This window comes from Melanotaenia boesemani, chromosome 23, assembly GCF_017639745.1.
Source record: "Melanotaenia boesemani isolate fMelBoe1 chromosome 23, fMelBoe1.pri, whole genome shotgun sequence".
NCBI lineage: Eukaryota > Metazoa > Chordata > Actinopteri > Atheriniformes > Melanotaeniidae > Melanotaenia > Melanotaenia boesemani.
Genome location: NC_055704.1, coordinates 466539 through 490676, shown reverse-complemented (window position 1 = coordinate 490676; position 24138 = coordinate 466539). Strand labels below are relative to the sequence as shown.

At 45.2% G+C, this 24138-nt stretch overlaps 1 protein-coding gene across 5 annotated transcripts in view; it reads right to left on the bottom strand.

Moving 5' to 3' along the window:
• The window catches only part of LOC121634314 (pleckstrin homology domain-containing family A member 5-like), a 193722-nt gene extending 169880 nt beyond the window's left edge, over positions 1-23842 (bottom strand). For all 5 annotated transcript variants that reach the window (XM_041976840.1, XM_041976842.1, XM_041976841.1 and 2 more), the window contains exons 1-3: positions 23700-23842; positions 23494-23570; positions 22735-22792 (exon numbers count right to left, since the gene is read on the bottom strand). In XM_041976840.1, the coding sequence (XP_041832774.1) occupies positions 22735-22792; positions 23494-23570; positions 23700-23791 (227 nt within the window). In that variant the 5' untranslated portion in view covers positions 23792-23842. The remainder of the gene's footprint in view (positions 1-22734; positions 22793-23493; positions 23571-23699) is intronic.
• Between the last annotated feature and the right edge of the window lie 296 nt (positions 23843-24138).

The window sequence follows — 24138 nt, the reverse complement described above, 5'->3', positions numbered from 1 at the left end:
TTCTCATGCGCCTCTGCAGGAAATCTGCACAGAAACTTTTTTTAACTTATCTTGCTTTTAATCATTTTAATGTAATTTATTATTTTATTGTGATTATGTGTTGATGCCTTTTACTATTTCTAAATATCTGTAATGCCTTTGTTTTATGTAAAGCACTTTGAATTGTCCTGTACATGAAATGTGCTGTACTAATAAATTGCCTTGCCTTGCCTAGTTGGTACTAGTCGGCACTAGTTGGTACTAGTCTGCACTAGTTGGTACTAGTCTGCACTAGTCGGCATTAGTTGGTACTAGTCGGCACTAAGTGTGGACTGTCTGCATGACAAGTTGGAGCAGCAATTGTTAAGTGTGCGATGCGGTTTGGACTTACATTGGCGAATGACTGAGGTGAACAGAGCGTGCCCACTGCAGTCGCAGTTTTTAAACTTATGAATTTTTCGAGGTGAATCTGGTGTGGTTTACTGACACACATCGCATCGTAAGCAAAGGATAGCGAATCGATGCTGCCCAGCGCTCGTAACCGTCAGGATCAAGTGTTTCTGTGCTTTGCAGGCATGGCTTAAGGGGGAAGTCTGAAGGAAGGGGTGTGGACTTTTGAATTGTGTATTTTCAAAATGTAGCTTGCTCCAACCTTTTTTCCAGGATCTCCTAGCCTACCTTTAACTGTTATTACAGGATAGTCCAAATGTTTTTGTTTGTAAATTTCATGGTAGTTTTGTTCTCATGCTGAGGCATGATTGATTAATCCATTCTGCCATGTTCTCAAATGCAGCTAACAGTCAGTCAGTCAACCCACTTCCTGTTTCATGACATCAGAGCAGTATTCACCATGAATTTGTTTGGTGGAGAATTGAGTCTTGTACTGTGTTATCATTAAAAGGGTTTGACATGTAAAGCACTTTCAGATGTATGGGGTCCATCACTGAGAAGCAGGACCTAACACCGTGCAAACAAACAAATAAACAAAATCCCTTCCTGTGTGTAAGTGGGTGGGGAAAAGGCCTGCCATGGAAATGGGCATATGGATCTTTTCAGCACACTGATTAAGCACTGATGGTGATCAGAACAAGGAAATTTAAGAATGTATTATGTCATCTCAAATTCATCTTCTGTCATAGACACATCCCTTAACTTGGGGAAAAACGTTTTCGGTGCCGTGGAGTCTGCCCAGGGGTGCTTCCACTGGGTAGGTTGGTACATGCCCTGGTGTCTGGTTGCGACCCGGGACCCAGGGTATGGCCCGGAGGCACAGGGTGTGTAGGGATTTGAAGAGGGCCAGGGAGGGTTCGGGAGATCGTACAAGGAGGTGCTGGAGGGGGTGTGTGTGTGTGCCATGATGAGTTGGGGGGGCACATGCAATTTTTCGGGACACCTATGTGGGTTAGGTGGTGTTGGGCCCTGGGTCTGGTTCTCCCACTGTCCTACTCCCCCCTCCTCTCCTGACCCGCATGTGGTGGGTGAATCCCTTCCGGGTTGGTAACCAAAGGGGAGGAAGTGGGCAGTGGTCGATGGTGCCCTGGTTCCAGGGTCTGCAGCTGGAACATTGGGGTGGGCTCTGGCCCACACCAGGTGGTTGTCTGGGAGGCCTGGTCCTCCTGGGCGTGGTGAAAGCGTGGGCTCTTGAAACCCTAGGCCCTTCGCTTCTGCAGCCCTGGATGGCTGGTGCCCAGTGGGGTCGGCAGCTGCTGATCTTGGCCCGCCAGGGCCTGTGCCCTGTGGCCGCGGGGGACTCTTGCTGGGCCTTCCTCTGCCACCCTCTGGGTGGGTGCAAGGTGGTCTTCGTGTTGGGGTGGCCTGGGTTTGTGCTCAGGGATTGCTGCTTATGGCCCAGGTCTCTGGGCAGTCCTAGTCTGCCCCTGGCCTCCATAGACACATGGTCACATTTGCAGGATCACACTCATCTCTGATCACTCCTCATTCCTCATCCTCTGCATGCTGACACAGTCACTGAGGTGTCCAGTGATCTAACGTGAGCTAACCGGCTAATGAAGGTAGGTGGTCTAAAGCTAAGGCACACTGTTAGCTGGCTAAAAACCACGGTTGTGCTGTACTCTCCCTTCTTGTCGCAGATATTGGATGCCTGTCAATCAAAAGGACACGCCCCTAATTATGCCGAATTTCAAGATTAAATAACATCCAAACTGATGTTAGAAAAAATTCACAGTTGTCATGAAGGTAAACTTGACGTATTAATTCTAAAATGGATTTTTGGATCAGGCTTTAAACATGTTTATTTCTGCTGTGAAGTTGGTCTTTTGAACATGGGAGTCTATGGGGATTTGCTCTGTTTTGGAGCCCCTAGTGGATGAGGGGTGAAGTGCAATTATTTGCACTTCCACATAGGCTTCACTTTTCTCTGCCGGAGGTTGCAGCTTGGTGCAGACCCTGAATTGGGACACAGCTGTAGATATGCTTAGGGTGTGGCAGTGATTAGAATGGAATAAAAGTCCAACCTTTAAACCAGAATAGCATAAAGAACTGAAATGTATTGATCTGAACGAAACTGAATGAAACCAAATAATGACATAAAATGAAATGTTAACCCCGACTTTGGACCTGAACCACATCAGATTTTCATTTCTATCATGATTTCTTTTGGATGTGTACAGAAACATCGTTGATGATATGGACACTCGAATCAGATCAAAGTACCTTTTACATGAACATCACGCATGATTAGGATGGGCCGAAGCAATGCTGCCATTAGAAACTGAAAACAGTCCAAAGGAGAACAGAAATAATCCCACTTGAAGTCCATAAAAAGCCTCGAATGGCCTCCAATAAACACGAGGGGCCAGAAAATGATCCAATTTCCAAATAACCCAGCTAGATGTTATATAATCTTTTACTTCTCCTTAGCCTTTTGGTTTATTTGGTTTATCTAGTTTATTTATTTTTCTTTCTTTTTTTAATCTGTTTTGTGTTTGCCTCCATCGATAGAAACAATAAACTAATATAGAATAAGTCTCATTAAATTCTGTCTTGGTTAAAGCATCCGATGATGAAATGAAGAATGCTTTATTTATCCCTGGGGAAATGAAATCAGGATGATCAGGATCAACAAGATGTCACAGCTGAGTTCCTCTACACAAATCTCTACGATCAGGTTTCAAACTTTCCTTTCTGATAAATCTGGTTTATATCAACACAGTTTTTATAAACTGGACTAATTAGGATTTTTAATGCATTTGTTGTGATTGGATTTAAACTGGAATGTGATGAACTGGACTGTGTCTGTAAAGTGCCTTGATTTGACTTTGTGAATTAGCACTGTACAAATAAAGCTGAATTGAAGCTGATAACCTTTAAAAAGTCGTGTTGTGCCTGCATGTGTGGGACTAGCTGGTTGAAGCACTTCAGGTCCTCAGACTGCGTCAGGTGTAATGCCTGATGGAGGCTTTAACAGAATTATTAGTCCTCAACCTTCTAATAAGTCCTGATGTTTTAGGGACTTGTTTTCACCACCATGGAGTTAATTAGCATGAATTATAAATCCCAGCCCTGCTCCGAGCATGCAGAGATCTGCAGCACAGCTCATCTCGTCCTGTACACAGATACTAAAGCGCAGCCTCCTTTTCCAAGGTTTCCAAAAAGTTTACTGTTCCACCCAAACGTCATTTATTCAGCTTCAATTTGACTCCGCTGATTTCCACACCCCCCAGGAATCCGAAGCAGCTTCTGTCTCCATCAGTTTCACAGTTATAGCACAGATCAATAACTGATCAATGGTGGGACTCCCAGATCTGGACCAGCACCAACATCTAATTGACTTTTCTTTGGCTAGAGGTCAGGAAGTGTAGCACATTTATGCGTAGCCTTCAGTCTGAAACATCTTCCTGTCAGACACTCAGACAAACTCATTAACGGAAGTTAAACTACAGCTTCCTTGTTGGAGGAATTTCTTTTTCAGAAAATCTCCTGCTGTTTACTTATTTACTGGCTACAAGAGTTCTGTTGCTTCCTCCTGACCTGACGTTTGCAGCTGTTTGCTGTTGAAAAATAAACCACAATGAAAAAGATTAATTTAGTTTTAAACTGCACCAGTACAAAACCACTGCAGCATGCAGGTATTTAGACCCTAAAGCCCTAAAAGTGATGGAGTTCAACAAACTTCAAAATGACATTTATTCTTTTATTTTCTACATGCAACAAAGCACCATGTTAACTTTCAGGAAGATGAGATTTCATGATGTTCTATTCCTACTTTAACCTGATAAACATCAGATAAACTGACAAGAGGATCAGGCCGTTGGAGTCCAGTGAACTCATCGTCATGTTCTGAGATGATGCTGAGCTTTGTGACATGGTGCATTATCCTGCTGGAAGTAGCATCAGAAGATGCTCCACTGTGGTCATAAAGGCATGGACATGGTCAGCAACAATACTCAGGTAGGCTGTGCTGGTTAAACCAGATCACGTTGGTACTAAGGGGCCCAAAGTGGGCCAAGAAAACCTCCCCCCACCATTACACCAGCAGCAGCCTGAAGCGTTGATCCAAGGCAGGATGGATCCATGTTTTCATGATGTTTCCAGCAGATTCTGAGCCGAGCATCTGAATGTGGATGAAATGGAGACTCATCAGACCAGCAACGTTTTTCCATCTTCTATTGTCCAGTGTTGGTGAGTGTGAATTGTAGCCTCAGTTTCCTGTTCTTAGCTGGCAGGAGGAACCCGGTGTGTCTTCTGCTGCATCCTGGTCCAGACAACTGCTGCTCTGGATATTTTCTCTTCTTCAGACCATTTCTGGAAACCCTGGAGATCATTGTGGGTGAACGTCAAAGTAAATACTCAGACTAACAACCATGTCATGTTTTATGTCTCTTAAATCCCTTTTCTTTCTCATTCTGATGCTCAGTTTGAACTTCAGCAAGTCGTCTTCACCACGTCTCCATGACTACATCATGCTTACATCTTCCAATGTCCGCTAACGTTCTGCTAACATCCTCCAACGTCTACCAACGTCCTCTAATATCCTAACATCCTCCACCGTCTGCTAATGTTCTGCTAATATCCTCCAACGTCCACCAACGTCCTCCAACATCCTGCTGATGTCTTCCAACGTCCACTAACGTTCTCCAACGTCCACCAACGTCCTGCTAACGTTCTGCTGACATCCTCCAACGTCCACCAACGTCCTTCAACATCCTGCTAATGTCTTCCAACGTCCACTAACGTTCTCCAACGTCCACCAACGTCCTGCTAACGTTCTGCTAACATCCTCCAACGTCTACCAACGTCCTCTAATATCCTAACATCCTCCACCGTCCGCTAATGTTCTGCTAACATCCTCCAACGTCCACCAACGTCCACCAACGTCCTCCAACATCCTGCTAATGTCTTCCAACGTCCACTAACGTTCTCCAACGTCCACCAACGTCCTACTAACGTTCTGCTGACATCCTCCAACGTCCTCCAAAAACCTAACGTCCTCCAACGTCCACTAACGTTCTGCTAATATCCTCCAACGTCCTCAAACATCCTGCTAACGTCTTCCAATGTCCACTAACGTTCTCCAACGTCCACCAATGTCCTCCAAAATCCTAATGTCCTCCAACGTCCGCTAACGTTCTGCTAATATCCTCCAACATCCTCCAACATCCTGCTAACGTTTTCCAACGTCCACTAACGTCCTGCTAACGTTCTGCTAACATCCTCCAACGTCCACCAACGTCCTCCAACATCCTGCTAATGTCTTCCAACGTCCACTAACGTTCTCCAACGTCCACCAACGTCCTGCTAACGTTCTGCTAACATCCTCCAACATCCACCAACGTCCTCCAACATCCTGCTAATGCTGCAACCCTGCACCAACACACCTGAGTCAAATTAGGTGGCTCTAACAGCCAATCAGGTTCTACACAATGACTCATTAATTTGACTCAGGTGTGTTGGTGCAGGGATACATGGAAAACCTGCTGGATTGTGGCCCTCGTAGGACCGAAGTGAGTATCAGTGTGCTAATGCCTTCCAACGTCCACTAACGTTCTCCAACGTCCACCAACGTCCTGCTGACATCCTCCAACGTCCTCCAAAAACCTAACGTCCTCCAACGTCCACAAACGTTCTGCTAATATCCTCCAACGTCCTCAAACATCCTGCTAACGTCTTCCAATGTCCACTAACGTTCTCCAACGTCCACCAACATCCTGCTAACGTTCTGTTAACATCCTTCAACGTCCTCAAAAATCCCAACGTTCTTCAACGTTCTGCTAACATTCTGCTAACGTCCTTCAACGTCCTCTAACTTCCTGCTAACATCTTCCAATGTCCGCTAATATCCTCCAACGTCCACAAACATCTTGCTAATGTTCTACTAACGTCCTCCAACGTCTGCTAACATCCTCCAACGTCCACCAACTTCCACCAACGTCCTGCTAATGTCCGCTAACGTCCTCCAACATCCTCTATCGTCAGCTAACCTCCTACAATGTCCTCCCATCATTGTACCAGCCTGATAAATGTCCAGTGGTTTTAATGGCCAGAACTCTCCAAGTCCTTCATGCGTTCACTGATGTGCACAGAAATCTTAGCTGCCATCACTTTCAGCTGGAGGGCATTTACAATTAAGGAAGTTAAAATAAGGAAACAGCCTGTCATTGAAAGTGTGGGTGAAGATGTGTATGATTGTGTCAGTGCCAGCATCCCAGAATGACAGTGTTTCTTCCTCCCAGTTCAGAGGCACTCGGATCCTCTGGAACACATCCTTCACATGGAGATCTGTGTCAGGGTCTGACGTGGAGCATGCTCTGTATTTACCACTGTAGAACTGGATTCTCCACAGCCCAGAAACCACGTTGTCCTTCCTCTGGACAGACCCTGAAAGCAGACCTTGTTCCCAGTATTCATTGTCTCCAACCTGGACATCCCAGTTGTGGGTCCCTGAGGTGAAGCCTTCAGAGACCAGCACGGAGCTGAGGGGCTGAATCCTCTCTGGGTTTTCAGGAAGCACCTCCATCCGTCCCCATCGAACCCTGCAAAGCACTTCCTGGCTTGGAAGAGTGAGTCAGAGAAGGGGGCAGAGCTTTACATGTGCCCTGAAAACTGAAAGTCAAAATATTGTATGTGCTGTCACACCGCCTGTCTTAAGAGAAAGTTCATTTCAGAAAATATAAGTGAATGTGTTGCAGTAGCACTTTCATCTGGACCTAGATCCAGATCAGACTCAGATCCAGATCAGCTACAGCTCAGATGTTTCTGAAATTATAACTTCAACAGTGAGATGTGTTATTTAACCCATTAGCTAACAGGCTGATCTGTGACTGGATTTTTTTTTTCTGTAATGTTATAAGAAAAAATTAGTTTGGTGACAAAAAGCAGAATTAAATTTATCCTGAATGTTTCGAATTACAAATATGAGTCTTTTCAAGTGAATCTAAAAGAAAAGTTTGGTGTCTGTGTAAAATGTGAATAAAATCAAAATTCAACGATTTCCACATCTCATCAGGTTATATTTTATTCCTAGTAGAAGATAAACAAAATGTCAGAGTGTTAAACTGAGACGTTTCACCATGTGATGAAAATATGAGCTGATAGTGAATCTGATGCAGCAACACGTCTGGAAAAAGTTGGAACAGGAGCAACAAAAGACTGGAAAAGTACCTGGTACAAACTAGAAACACCTGGAGGAGCATTTAACAACTAATCTGGTTACCTGGCAGCAGGTCAGTAACATGACTGGTATAAAAGGAGCATTTCAGAGAGGCAGAGTCTCTCAGATGGAAAGATGGACAGAGCTTCACCAATCTGAGATAAACTGGATCTGAAACTGTGGAACAGTTTAAACTAGAAGATCCCACCATCTACAGTATATAATATCATTAAAAGGAGGAATCTCTGTGTGCATGGGACAAGACTGGATGCTGGTGATCTTCTGCATTAAAAACAGACATGATTCTCTACTGGAAACCACTGCATGGACTCAGGAAGACTTCCAGAAACCACTGTCTGTGAACACAGTTCACCCTGAAATCCACAAATGCAGGTTAAAGCTCCATCATGCAGAGAAGAAGCCAGATGTGAACAGGATCCAGAACCAGCTTCTTCCGTCTTCTCTGGACCAAAGCTCATAAAATGTTCTGAGGCAAAGTGGAAACCTGGATGAAGATGTGAACTAGTTTGTGGAAAGCATGGACGGCGTGTCCTGCAGACTAAAGAGGAGAGGGAGCATCCAGCTTGTTATCAGTGGACAGGTGAAAAGCTGCATCTCTGATGGGATGGGGCTGCATTAGTGCCTATGGCGTGGGCAGCTTCCACATCTGTGAAGCTCCATCAATGCTGAAAAGTACATGGAGGTTTTAGAGCAACATCTGCTCCCATCCAGACAACGTCTCTTTCAGGGAAGGCCTTGCAGATTTCAGCAAGACGATGCTGAACCACATCCTGCATCAGTTTCTAAATCTGATCTGTTGTTTATGTTCTACTAGGAATTAAATATGGCTTGATGGTTCGTACAATACTATAATTCTAAAAGCTTTTCATCTTTTCACACTCAGACTTATATTTTCTCTTCCAATCATCCAAGGAATAATATTTTATTTTTTGTAACCAGTTCCCATGAGGAATTTACATGGACAGATATCAGATCATTGCTCCACCATGTAAACATGTTGCAGCTTTGGAGAAACTGATCTCCGCTAAGCTGCTGTGTTTAGAATTTGTCCATAAACTACGTCTTCCGGAGGAATGCTGAGAATGTGTTTCCTTTTGGGAAAGAGCAGAACAACCCAGACCTGCAGGTCGCATCCAAGGAATATGTTCACCTCTGCGAACTTTCAGTGTCAGAGATGTGAAATGAACATGTGTGTGTACCAGATTGTTTAGCCTGAACAGGAAATATATCGTGGGGAGCTCCAGTAATGCCCCACCTAGCCATAACCCACTGAGGAAATCTCTGCTCCAGAACAAACTGTGACGTACAAAGAAACTAAACACTGAAAGCACACACTGAAGTCCAGAAGATAGTCCCCACAAAGATGACTGGTCCCAACAAGGTCTGTGATTACAGCAGAAAGGGTCCCAGTGAGGTATGAAAAACAAGATCACACTCATCATGACCGGTCAAAGAGTCTGGAGCGGAAAAAAAACAAATCCCTCCAACACTGATGGAAATGAAGATCAAACACAACACCACAGTTTTATAAGTAAAGGTTTTAGTTTAAACTCAAGACTGATCCATCCATCCGTCCATCCATCCGTCCATTCGTCCATCCGTCCATCTATCCATCCATCCATCCATCCATCCATCATCCGTCCATTCGTCCATCTGTCCATCTATCCATCCATCCATCCATCCATCCGTCCGTCCATCCATCCATCTGTTCACCCATCCATCAATCCATCCGTCCATCTATCCATCCATCCGTCCGTCCATCCATCCATCCGTTCACCCATCCATCCATCCGTTCACCCATCCATCCATCCATCCATCCATCCATCCATCCGTCCATCTGTCCAGCCATCCGTCCATCTGTCCAGCCATCCGTCCATTCGTCCATCCGTCCATCTATCCATCCATCCGTCGGTCCATCCATCCATCCATCCGTTCACCCATCCATCCATCCATCCGTTCACCCATCCATCTATCCATCCGTCTGTCCGTCCATCCATCCATCCATCCATCCGTTCACCCATCCATCCATCCATCCATCCATCCGTTCACCCATCCATCCATCCATCCGTTCACCCATCCATCCATCCATCCATCCATCCGTCCGTCCATCCATCCATCCATCCGTCCATCCGTTCACCCATCCATCCGTCCATCCATCCGTCCATTCGTCCATCCATCCGTCCATCCATCCATCCATCCATCCATCCATGTGTATATTGATGTGTCTGTATTAATTATGATCGATCGTTATGATTGTATGAGGTCACTGAAGACTGAACTGGAAATATCTGACAGTAAAGGAAATGAATTCAGGTCATGTATAATAAAATATCTATATTTCAAACATTGCACATGTATTTTTTCTGGTATTTTTCTGTTGACTGGCCTGGATCTCCTGAAATTAGCTGACATATTAGGCAAACTTTTCTTTGCTTGGGACAGGTTTGGGTCTCTGAAGACTCAAAAAGAAAGAACCCAAACCCTGTCACTTTGTTTGGTCCTGTGGGTCTGAAATCTATCCTGACATGAGCTGCTCTACATCACACTTCCCACTCAGAATAGAAATTTTTAAAATACCTTGAAAAGGTGCAACAACATCCTTAGACGTCTGAACAGAAAGCAAATCCTTCATCTGAAATAAACAGTTCAAACTGAAGCTTGCTTTTGCTTTATCTACTGGAAACAGTTTTTATCATCTTTGCTTTTCGCTCAATGTCCTGTTTCTGAAAACCATCTACAAGAGTGGACATAGGTCTACATACATCTTCATGTCATCTATTTAGTGTACATGACAGCATTCCTGCAGGAAGCTGTGTCATGCTCAGTTCCCACAAGTGTCATTAGTAATAATGCTTACATATATAAACTTTACCCACTAGTAACCCTTAAAACTCTGCATCGGTCTATCATGATGAAGAAGGAGCTGAGCCTCGATTTACCGGTCGATCTACGTTCCCACCCTCGCCTATGTTCATGAGCTGTGGGTAGTGACCGAAAGAACAAGATCATGAAAACAAGCAGCCAAAATGAGTTTTCTCCGCAGGGTGGCCGGGCTCTCCTTAGAAATAGGATGAGAAGCTTGGTGATCCGGGAGGGGCTCAGAGTAGAGCCGCTGCTCCTCCGTATGGAGAGGAGCCAGATGAGGTGGCTCGGGCATCTGGTTAGGATGCCTCCTGGATGTCTCCCTGGTGAGGTGTTCTGGGCACGTCCCACCAGGAGGAGACAGACGGACGGACGGACGGATGGCCGGATGGATGGACGGATGGATGGATGGATGGATGAATCGATCTAACATGGTCATTGACCAGGTAGCTGAGACGAGTGAGCTGTTGAGACAGCTGCTTTTGTAGCCGGATGAGCTAAATAAAATTATTAAAACAATCATTGTAATGTATCAGATAAAATTAAATTAAACTATACTGTCATTGCACAAAGTATAGTCCAAAGAAAAAGCTTTGCATTTAACTTCAGTGCAAACAAGTACTCAGAAAATCCTCATATTAAATTAATTAGAATTAGGTCATCTTAATAGGTCTTGATACACAAGACACTTGGTGGAATAAATATGAGAGTTAAGTTATTATATTTTATGGACAGAATTTCTAGGCGCAAGGACTAGGTTCAAGTTTATTAGAAAAGTACATATAGCTTCAGCTTCTACAGACTGGTTTATACTGGGATTAAAAGCTGCTACAGACTGGTTTATACTGGGATTAAAAGCTTCAACAGACTGGTTTATACTGGGATTAAAAACTGCTACAGACTGGTTTATACTGGGATTAAAAGCTGCTACAGACTGGTTTATACTGGGATTAAAAGCTGCTACAGACTGGTTTATACTGGGATTAAAAGCTGCTACAGACTGGTTTATACTGGGATTAAAAGATGCTACAGACTGGTTTATACTGGGATTAAAAGCTTCAACAGACTGGTTTATACTGGGATTAAAAACTGCTACAGACTGGTTTATACTGGGATTAAAAGCTGCTACAGACTGGTTTATACTGGGATTAAAAGCTGCTACAGACTGGTTTATACTGGGATTAAAAGCTGCTACAGACTGGTTTATACTGGGATTAAAAGCTGCTACAGACTGGTTTATACTGGGATTAAAAGCTGCTACAGACTGGTTTATACTGGGATTAAAAGCTGCTACAGACTGGTTTATACTGGGATTAAAAGCTGCTACAGACTGGTTTATACTGAGATTAAAAGCTGCTACAGACTGGTTTATACTGGGATTAAAAGCTGTTACAGACTGGTTTATACTGGGATTAAAAGCTGCTACAGACTGGTTTATACTGGGATTAAAAGCTGTTACAGACTGGTTTATACTGGGATTAAAAGCTGTTACAGACTGGTTTATACTGGGATTAAAAGCTGCTACAGACTGGTTTATACTGGGATTAAAAGCCGCTACAGACTGGTTTATACTGGGATTAAAAGCTGTTACAGACTGGTTTATACTGGGATTAAAAGCTGCTACAGACTGGTTTATACTGGGATTAAAAGCTGCTACAGACTGGTTTATACTGGGATTAAAAGCTTCTACAGACTGGTTTATACTGGGATTAAAAGCTGCTACAGACTGGTTTATACTGGGATTAAAAGCTGCTACAGACTGGTTTATACTGGGATTAAAAGCTGCTACAGACTGGTTTATATTGGGATTAAAAGCTGCTACAGACTGGTTTATACTGGGATTAAAAACTGTTACAGACTGGTTTATACTGGGATTAAAAGCCGCTACAGACTGGTTTATACTGGGATTAAAAGCTGCTACAGACTGGTTTATACTGGGATTAAAAGCCGTTACAGACTGGTTTATACTGGGATTAAAAGCCGCTACAGACTGGTTTATACTGGGATTAAAAGCTTCTACAGACTGGTTTATACTGGGATTAAAAGCTGCTACAGACTGGTTTATACTGGGATTAAAAGCTGCTACAGACTGGTTTATACTGGGATTAAAAGCTGCTACAGACTGGTTTATACTGGGATTAAAAGCTGCTACAGACTGGTTTATACTGGGATTAAAAGCTTCTACAGACTGGTTTATACTGGGATTAAAAAAAGAGATGAGTTTTAAGGTAAAAAACAGTAAAACAAACGTGGCTGTTACAGTTTGTGTTTCTGACATCCAGGCTCACTCTATTTGGTCTATTGTTTCTAGTATTTCAGATATTATCAGCCCATTTGCTGAAATCTTGGAGGAATATTTGATTGTAACCCTGACAAAAGGGGATCAGGCTTTTCCCATCACAAACAGAGAGAGAGCATGTGGGGGGGGGGCGGATAGAGAGACCCTCAGACAGTGACAGATACGAGCATCGTCCCTCCTTCTTTTCATTCCTGCATACTCGTGCCTTATCTATCATTCATGTGTCTGTGTGTTAGCATAGCGAGGCTCCACAGCTCTGATTAGTTTTCCACCTCTTGCATCACTGAGAGTTGCAGGCTAAATGACAGCTAACCAGGTCCTGCTAGCTGACATCACAGGTCAGCAGCAGGTCAGAGTCTGACCTCTGAACCCTTTCAGTCCTTACATCAAACAGCAGATTTTACATTTTATTTTCACTCCGGTCCTCTTGTTTTTCTCGACAATTTAATCTCCACACAAAAAGAGAAAACGTCAAACGGGCCACCTGCAAAGGAGGTTAGTCTGCCATCTTTACTAAACCAAGCCAGGTTCCAGCAAGGAGACCTGCTGTTATCGTTTAGTTTGTTAAAAGCTGATGAGCGCAGGTCCCTGGTTCCTGATGAAAGTTTGCCAGGTGCACATTAAAAGTTGAGGATCGGTAGTGTGTTACTCTGTGGGGTCAACTTCATCTACGACCCCCAGCAGGGGCAACTGAGACCCTCTACAGAAAAAATACATTGAACTGTGTCTTGTTTCTTGGCTTTCCAACACACCAAACATCACAGAAACATCTCTACTATCAGCTGAACCAACCAGTAGCGGAAAGGGACTCCAACCAACCACCCTGATACTGACAGTCAGGGGGTGGAGATATTTTCCTGCAATTAGAAGTTTTGTTCTGTAACCTCATGCATGTTTCAGGTTAAACCAGCATCAGCTCAGAGGGTTCCATGTTATCATGTTTGACCTGAGGCCGTCCTGCAGCGAACAGGCTGTTGTTTGGTTCCTGACCATGTCCACCTGTGTGTGACCATCCTCCCTGAGCCATTAGACCATCACTGGCCTCCATCAGCTCACACAAAAACTCCTACACACTTTCTCAGTGGGAAAAAGCTCCAAATTCTACAAAACAAAGAGAACACAGCTGATAAACAGGAGGCGTGTTTGTGTTGTGGAAGGAGGAATAAATGCCTGCAGGTGAACATCAGTCTGGGAACGGGACCAGATCCAGCAGCCAGGATGGATTTATGTTCAATAAACACACACGCTGTGGTAGTTTAGATGAAGAAGATCACACTTGCGATATGTAACCGGCCTTCATGACTCGTTAAAGAAATCTCAGAAGCAGAGACTTGGAGGAGAGGACAGGATGGAAAAGCGCTGGCACATAGAGACATGAAGGGCTGGGTGAGGCTTCAGGAAGAGCCCAGTGATGCAGAATAAACATCAAACATCTCCAGCTGGCGGACGTGCACACACACACAGACGTCACCATACAGAACAGAGATTCCTTCATGGACCTGAGACATGAGAGGACAGCTGGCCTCCCACAGAGCAAGAAGGAAACTCACTTTCATGTGTTAGTGACCTGATGTCTATCATCTCTTATTCATTTACTGATCAATACATAAAGAATAATGAAGCGGACCAGACCAGTCCAGCTGAACCATTCATGATGTCCTCATGTTGATTCGTGGTTGTCTGGAGTTTGTTGTTGACGACAGAAAATCTAAAGAGGTTATTTATCTTCTATCTTCCATCCTCAACTACTTGACACAGGAGCATCTGTGGTGATGCTTCCACCTCTGATGAAATCTCACAAGTCTCAGCTTTATTTCTATGAATTCTATGACCAATTCTTTTTGGTCCTGACCTGACCTCTCCTCCGAGTCTCTGGACTTTTCCCAGAAGAAAGCCCAAAAAGACCCTTTAATCCCACTAAGATGCTGGAATGTCCTGAACATGTAGAAACCCTCAAACATTTCACAGCTTAAGGAATCTAACGTTACTCAGACCGATGTCAGAGATGGTCGACGAGACTAGACAACCTCTGGAGTTATCTCAGCCGAAGGAGGGAACACTAGAAGGTATGAGGGGGTCCTACCTGTTTTCTCAGCTGGAATTCACATTTTTATTATTAACTCTTGTTTACTGAATAAAGTAAAGTTAAGTTTTGTCATTTACCTGCACTTTCTTTTCCAGAGGTGAATAAAATGTGAACATTTCTTAACAAAGAGCAGCATGTTTAAATATGACTGTTTAGAAAAAGTCCCAGAGAAGAGTCAAGTAGTTCCAAGAAAGTAGTAAAGTAATCCTGGGAATGAGTAAAGTAGTAGTACAGAACATTAGCCCATGGAGAGGTCTGACTTCCCAGCTGAGTGTAGGTGCCAGGTGATGTTTAAATGATTGAGTCCTGATCACCTGATCACTCAGACTGATGAATCCAAACAAACCAGTTAGAATGTAGGAAACACAGTTTAGTTTAGTTTCATCCATATCCACTGTATTTTGACAGTGTGAGATGTTTTTGTTACGGTGGTAGTGTTAACTACCAGATTTGTACCATAGACTTCCATTATAACCACATTTTTAATCCCTTACTTTACATTAAAGTGAAAAAAGATTCTGTCTGTTATTTGTCATTCATCTACAGTCAATCCATTCAAATTTTGTAAAAAATAAAGTCAATTACACCCCCCCCCCCCCCCACCCCACCCCCAACATTGACCTCTACAGGGACCTTTAACAACAAATTGGCATCCTTGTGTATTCATGACTGCAAACCAATGAGGGTAGTAGTACTTTTGTTGTTTGTTTTTTTTTCAGCTAAAATGATTTTGATGTGCTGTTAGCAGAGTCTCTTTTAGTCTGAAAGAGAAAAAAAAATTTTCAGGTGTGAGACACTGAAATCCTGTAAAATGGAGCCATGTTCAAAACCCGTAAAAAGCTTTTTCACTTCATGGCCATAGCTGGATAAAACCAGGATTCTAACATATTTTGCATTTAGTTTGAAGGTAAGGCATCACATTTTTATGTTTTCATTGAAAATCTGGTTGATTTACACATTCCATCTGGTTTCCACTGAGGAACAACCAGCCTTGGAAAAATCAGGAATTTTCAGAATTTCTGTCAAATTTCAGGATTGCAGGCCACTGTGCCATAAAAACTAAAAACTAAAGAAAAAAGGAACATTTGGATAGTGAGGACACTTGCCTGCAAGTTCATGATAAAATACAAGTGTGTTACAGGAGAAAAAGAAAGGATATGGATTTCCAGCCCAGTGATCTGATAACATGTACCAACATGGCCACACACACTCATCGTTCTCATGAACATGTCACCATCCATCCAGACCGTCCATCCAGACCGTCCATCCAGACCATCCACATTGGGATGCATTATTATTTACAGCTTATCGAAGCTGTAGAGTCATGAGAAACCGTGGTGATCACTGCACACGAGGACCAAACATGTTTCATTCCAGGGGAGAAGAGCTGTGTGGGAGCTACGCTGAATGTAGTAAACAGAGTAAAAACACTTTAAAATGCAGCTCTGAGGTCTGATCTGGATCTAAACCAGAAACATGTGACAGTCTGAGAAGAGCCAGGCCTCCCTCAAACAACCGAGTTACAGACTCCTCCTCCTCCTCATGTTGCTTCATCACAGCAAACCCACTCCCAACTGTTTACATCAGCTCTGAAGAGATAAACTCTTTCCAAATGGAAACTTGGAGAGGGGACAGAAGAAGTTCGGCCCCCACCCTGCAGTGCTCCACCCACAGACTGACCTCCGGTCAGATCCAGAGGGAGCCGACCTTTCAACAGTAGGCTGACAGGAAAGTGACCGAGCAGGAATCTGGGAGGAATCCCAGGAATCTGAAGAAGTGGTGATGCTGCAGTGCTGTTCAGCAGGAATGATGAGGTCGAACAGCTCGTCGCTGGGAATCTGAAAGGATGAATCAGCTGCTGGCTCAGCTGTCTGCTTCCAGCTCCGGATTCTGGATTAGAAAGCGACCAGAACCACTGGTCTCTGACTTCATGACCAGCAGGTTTAGACCTGAGTTTTAGGAGGAGCCTCTACGTCACCGCAGCTACACTGAGGAGGACTTTCACCTTTTTCTTTGATCAAATCACTTCCAGATGTATGAAGATGTAAAACCTACTTTACTCTTTCCTGGGATTACTTTATCCCTGTGAAACAAATATGTCTACTTTACTGATCATATGGAAAACAGCCAATTAACTTCACTCCACCTTTACATCTGCTGTTATTAAGACTTACATCCATAAATCATCAATGGACTGAGCTGGACTGAGCTGGACTAAGCTTGACTGAATTGGACTGAACTGGGCTAAGCTGGACTACGCTTGACAGAGCTGGACTGAGCTGGACTGAACTGGACTAAACTGGACTGAACTGGACTGAACTGGACTAAGCTGGACTGAGCTGGACTGAACTGGACTGAACTGGACTGAACTGGACTAAGCTTGACAGAACTGGACTGAGCTGGACTGAACTGGACTAAACTGGACTGAGCTGGACTGAACTGGACTGAGTTGGACTGAGCTGGACTGAGCTGGACTAAACTGGACAAAGTTGGACTGACCTGGACTGAGCAGGACTGAACTGGACTGAACTGGACTAAGCTGGACTGAGCTGGACTGAACTGGATTGAGCTGGACTGAACTGGACTAAGCTTGACTGAACTGGACTAAGCTGGACTGAACTGGACTAAGCTGGACTGAACTGGACTGAACTGGACTGAACTGGACTAAGCTGGACTAAGCTGGACTGAGCTGGACTGAGCTGGACTAAGCTGGACTGAACTGGACTAAGCTGGACTAAGCTGGACTAAGCTGGACTGAGCTGGACTGAGCTGGACTGAACTGGACTAAGCTGGACTGAGCTGGACTAAGCTGGACTGAACTGGACTAAACTGGTCTGAACTGGACTAAGCTGGACTGAGCTGGACTAAACTGGACTGAACTGGACTGAGCTGGACTGCGCTGGACTGAACTGAGCTGGACTGAACTGGATTGAGCTGGACTGAACTGGACTGAACTGGACTGGACTGAACTGGACTAAGCTTGACTGAATTGGACTAAGCTGGACTGAACTGGACTGAGCTGGACTGAGCTGGACTGAATTGGACTGAACTGGACTGAGCTGGACTGGACTGAACTGGACTGAACTGGACTGAGCTGGACTGAACTGGACTAAGCTGGACTGAGCTGGACTAAGCTGGACTGAACTGGACTGAGCTGGACTGAACTGGACTAAGCTGGACTGAGCTGGACTAAGCTGGACTAAACTGGACTAAACTGGTCTGAACTGGACTAAGCTGGACTGAGCTGGACTAAACTGGACTGAACTGGACTGAGCTGGACTGAGCTGGACTGGACTGAACTGGACTGAACTGAGCTGGACTGAACTGGACTGAGCTGGACTGAACTGGACTGAACTGGACTGAACTGGACTAAGCTTGACTGAATTAGACTAAGCTGGACTAAACTGGACTGAGCTGGACTGAGCTGGACTGAATTGGACTGAACTGGACTGAGCTGGACTGAACTGGACTGGACTGAACTGGACTGAACTGGACTGAGCTGGACTGAGCTGGACTAAGCTGGACTGAGCTGGACTAAGCTGGACTGAACTGGACTGAACTGGACTAAGCTGGACTGAACTGGACTGAACTGGACTAAGCTGGACTGAGCTGGACTAAACTGGACTGAACTGGACTGAGCTGGACTGAGCTGGACTGAACTGGACTGGACTAAACTGGACTGAACTGGACTGGACTGAACTGGACTAAGCTTGACTGAACTGGACTAAGCTGGACTGAACTGGATTGAGCTGGACTGAGCTGGACTGAACTGGACTGAACTGGACTGAAATGGACTAAGCTTGACTGAACTGGACTGAACTGGACTGAGCTGGACTGGACTGGACTAAGCTTGACTGAACTGGACTGAACTGGACTGAACTGGACTGGACTGAACTGGACTAAGCTTGACTGAACTGGACTAAGCTGGACTGAACTGGACTGGACTGAACTGGACTAAGCTTGACTGAATTGGACTGAGCTGGACTGAACTGGACTGAACTGGACTGAGCTGGACTGGACTGAACTGGACTGAACTGGACTGAGCTGGACTAAGCTGGACTGAACTGGACTAAGTTGGACTGAGCTGGACTAAACTGGACTGAACTGGACTGAGTTGGACTGAGCTGGACTGAACTGGACTGGACTAAACTGGACTGGACTAAGCTGGACTGAACTGGACTAAGCTGGACTGAACTGGACTGAGCTGGACTGAACGGGATTAAGCTGGACTGAACTGGACTAAACTGGACTGAACTGGATTAAGCTGGACTGAACTGGACTGAACTGGACTGGCCTGAACTGGACTGAGCTGGACTGGACTGGACTAAGCTTGACTGGACTGAACTGGACTGGACTGAACTGGACTAACCTTGACTGAACTGGACTAAGCTGGACTGAACTGGACTGAGCTGGACTGAACTGGACTAAGCTTGACTGAACTGGACTAAGCTGGACTGAACTGGACTGAGCTGGACTGAACTGGACTGAACTGGATTAAGCTGGACTGAACTGAACTGAACTGGACTAAGCTTGACTGAACTGGACTGAGCTGGACTGAACTGAACTGGACTAAGCTTGACTGAACTGGACTGAGCTGGACTGAACTGGACTAAGCTTGACTGAACTGGACTAAGCTGGACTGAACTGGACTAAGCTTGACTGAACTGGACTGAGCTGGACTGAACTGGATTAAGCTGGACTGAGCTGGACTGAACTGGACTAAGCTTGACTGAACTGGACTAAGCTGGACTGAACTGGACTGAGCTGGACTGAACTGGATTAAGCTGGACTGAACTGGACTGAACTGGACTGAACTGGACTGAACTGGACTAAGCTGGACTGAACTGGACTAAGCTGGACTGAACTGGACTGAGCTGGACTGAAATGGACTGAACTGGACTGAACTGGATTAAGCTGGACTGAACTGGACTGAACTGGACTGAACTGGACTAAGCTGGACTGAACTGGACTGAGCTGGACTGAACGGGATTAAGCTGGACTGAACTGGACTAAACTGGACTGAACTGGATTAAGCTGGACTGGACTAAACTGGACTGAACTGGACTAAGCTGGACTGAACGGGATTAAGCTGGACTGAACTGGATTAAGCTGGACTGAACTGGACTCTCTATTTCTGGTGCTGTCCTGCAGATTTGCTGTTGGAAATCTTTGTTTCCAAAGGGAAGCTGCTGAAAGGATGAATAAAGTTGAACGAATGGAACCTCTTCGTAAACAGTGAGTGGTTCAGGTGGAATTATCGTACAGAACATATTGAATACTGAGTTGCAGCCTGGGGGCAGTCAGACAGTCTCACTCTACAGGTGATGTGTGAGGTCAGAAAAACTGAAAATGTTTTATCTCAAAAATATTTTTCTGTCACAAAATACAAATGAATGAGATCAGATAAAGAAACGTTGTCTTCCTGGTTCAACGGCGTCGCTGCACGTGAACCATAGAGCATAAAATCACAAAAGAAAGCTTCGCTCACAGGGAAGGTCTTGTAAAGGAAATGATAAACATGGCGACGGGATTAGGTTAGTGTTTGATTCTGGTGGAGTCTCGCTCATTTTACCACAGCAGGAAACTGATAACGACAAACGTTGCATGTGTTGGAATGTCTGCAAAGATTTAGATGATCTACTGATTTCACACGACACACACTGGTCCTGGATGCAGCAACAGAGTGCAGAATATTATCGAGGTAAACATTTTTGATGGATAAAGTTTTTTAAATCCCTTTAGTCCGTTGGAGCATGCTAACCGCTAGCTTGCTATTTTCCATAGACGTTAGCCTTAAGCTAATTTAGCGGTTTTTATACATTTTCATGTGAAATCTAATGTGATTTCCATGAGACAATAAATGTATTTCCATGAGATACTGATGTATTTTCTGTATGTTTGCTTAGTTTTACAGTTTTTCTAGGTGAAAGTTAAAAACAGATTCAGCCTCAAGCTGTTGCAGCAGCTAGATCAGCCACACACATAAGCAACGACAAAATGTAAAAATGAAATTATTATAATCGATTATGCTCTGTTGCTGCATGGATGCAGACTCGTCCACGTCCGCATCATGTTGCATCGTAGAAATGATTAAATTCAACACCCCTATGAGACGCAGGGGTCACCCTGGACAGTGGAGGCAAATCTTTGTGGAACTTCTCCAACAGTGTTGGGGCATTTGACGGGAAACAGCTGATGAGTGTTGGACAAAATACCCCATCAGCACCGTCTCCATCATCTTCGTCCATGCATGGACATAATGGACTGACTTGTCCCATGTAAGCTTGTAACATACTCCACTGGAAGCCAGGACTTTGCTCTTGCTCTGCAAGAACAAGAAAAAACGGGAGTCGTGCAAGCGGACGCTCGTGCAAGGAGGCGGGTGGGGCAGGGGTGTGCACATGGCAGGGTGTTGTAAACATTCTCCTACTTTCTCACAACTATGATCAGCTGTTCATAAAAGCTTTCTGTTCGACCTTGCATCAGCAAAAATGTGGAAGCGACAACTAGCCATGCCCACCTCAAATTTCAGACCAATTTCTTGATACTTCTCTGAGCCCCACGAGAAGAAAGTTCTGCTTGGCTGATGAGTGGAGAACAAGCCGCAAGATGACCCCAAACACATAATTTTGTTCTCGTGGCCCCGACAACAAGAAGAAAGGTCTGGCTTTTTGCAGAAGATGGAACAGACTTAACTCCTTCATGTCTCCATGGCAACTCCTAAACTAGTTCCAGTCTCTGTTGGGATGAAGATGTATGTCAGTGTGCAGCGATGATACATCGTAAAGATCATTTCAGACTCGGTTAACATGCTTGTCTTTAAAACTTCGCCTACTGGTTACTCATACTGCAGCTTGTGAACAGGTAGCATTCTTTTCTGAGGACCTGCACAAACAACACTTCAAACAAAAACAAGACACAAGCGGCAGCCATGACGACTGCAGCAACCTGTAGATCTGTCAGCAGACCAGTTTCAGCCTCGCTCAGCTACCTCCTGCTGCGTGTGATCTAACAGGTGACATCAAGCTAACGCTGCTGGTCAGAGCTCCACGTCCTGCCATGTGACTTCCTCTGCTCTCACACCTGCAGCTACACCTGTTCACACACAGAACGCAGCGTTGCATGCCTTTAATGTGCTTGTATCCATACACAGAGGGTGTGCATTCATACATAGCGATGAGCAGAGGTTGTGGTTATTTATAGAGCGACTATATTAGCTCACCATATGTGTCAGCTGCTGCTCTCAAAATGGCCACACAGCAGGAGAAGCAGTGGGAAAGTAGGTGGCTCTGAGGGAACATGTGTGTGCTGCAAGGGAATTTATGTTGACTTACAGGTCCACAGTGTGTACATGTACCCAAGTGTGCACGAGGAGCTGAGACGCTATGAAGAGGCTCCACGTGCACGCACAGAAACAAGTAGAGCCTGTTCAGCAGATGAGTCACACTGAACTGTCAAAGTTGTGTTCCAGAGACGGCAGGGACTTGTTTCTGAGCAAGAGTGAATGTGTGTGTGCACGTGTGTGTGTGCATGTAGCAGACTGAAGAGAAACAGGGAAAGAGGTGAAGGGTGAAAGGATGACTGATGGCAGCACAAAGACTGAAACATCTCCAGAAAGACATGATGGTGACGTTATTCATTCAGATCAATGTCTGCATGTGTGTGTGTGCGCATGTGTGTGTGTATGTGTGTGTGAGAGTGTTTGACAGGAAGCAAACAGAAGCAGTGTGGATCTCCAGCAGAGCAGAGTCGGTGTGCTGGGCGTTGATGAGAGGAGAGGGAAATCTTTGAGCTGCCTCCCTCCATCTACCCATCTCTTCCTATCTGTATATTCCTCCACACACACTCACTCATGCGTGCGCACACACTTTAACTCACTTGATGAAGCAGCGAGCTCCCTCAAACGTGTATCCTTCCTCCCATCCTGTTGGTAAATCTGAGACAAGGCAGGGAAGAAGAAACACAGGACAACAGGAGCATGAGCAGCTGTACACACAGATATGAGATTACTGCACGCGCACACGCACACAAACCTGCACAGCAATGCAGTGTTTGGACCACAAACAGCTAATTTGGCCTGAACCAGCACTTCCGCGCGCCCCATTATGAGCGCGTCCAGCTGTTTTCGCACGCGCAGCTGCTCTGAATGCAGACACGTTATCTCAGATGATAACCTGCCTATCAAAGCTTCCGGCTGCGGCACGCTCGTGACTGATTGGTGAACCTAACGCGTGTTTTGGACGCGCTGCATTTGCCCAAAGAGCCGCCGCCGCTGCAGCGGAGACGCCGCCTGCCGCGGAGATGCCGCCGCTGCTGCGGTGCGGCTCTCCGTCAGATGTCACTGCAGGGAATCAGCTCCAAAATCTGCTCGCGCCTACGTGACGGAACTTTTAAAAAGTGTGTCGCAAAGTGACCAGGTGGAGGAGGAGGACGTGAAGGAGGAGGAAGAGGAGGAGGCTGTTGCTCTGCTGCAGAGAGAACAGATCTCCCCTCTCCTTCTTCCACGGCTCCTTCCGCAACTTGTCGCCCCTTTTTCCATCGTGACGCGCAGATAACCTTTCCTTGGCGCTGCGTGCATGCGCGTGTACGCGTGTTTTTCTCTGGGAATGAAGGAAAAACCGTCCCGGGTAAATTTACCTGGAGTTTTCCTGTGTCCCGTGATCACAGCCTCCCCAGTAACAGGATGCAGCCAGGTCGTACTCTTGGCTTCTTCGCTGTTGGTGGAAGAAAAACGGGGGAAAAGGTGAATAGAGAACCCGAGAGAAGAAGAGGGCAAACAGGGAAAAGCGTCGCAGAAATAAGCAGTGCGCGTCCATGAATCCGTGTGTCCGCGTGATATTTACTTGATGAAGAAAATGCGTCCATCCCGAGTCACCCCGTAACTCCAAGAAGAGGGAAGGCAGGAGAGCCAGTCCGGCTTCGGGTCCGCCGCCATGTCTAGCTCAGCTCCACGGCTCCGGATTACTACACACAGACTGGAGGGCGCGTCCCCGCGACAGGCGCGCATCCTGGGAAATGCGGGGACGCGCACAAGGATCGAGACAAAAGCAGTGATTTGGTGTCAGAGGACGAAGAAATGTTAGTTTTCTGATCATTTCTGAAACTTTGATTTATTAGTTTCATTTAGTTAATTCATTAAATGACAAAACGTCTCAAAGTTACTGCAATAAAAACAAGACAGTTTCATTTTTTTCTCCACTTTCTATGATCAAATCACTAAATCAACTTCAGTCCTGATCAAAAACTGCCTCATGTGTAATTGTTAAGCACGTCTGAACCCTT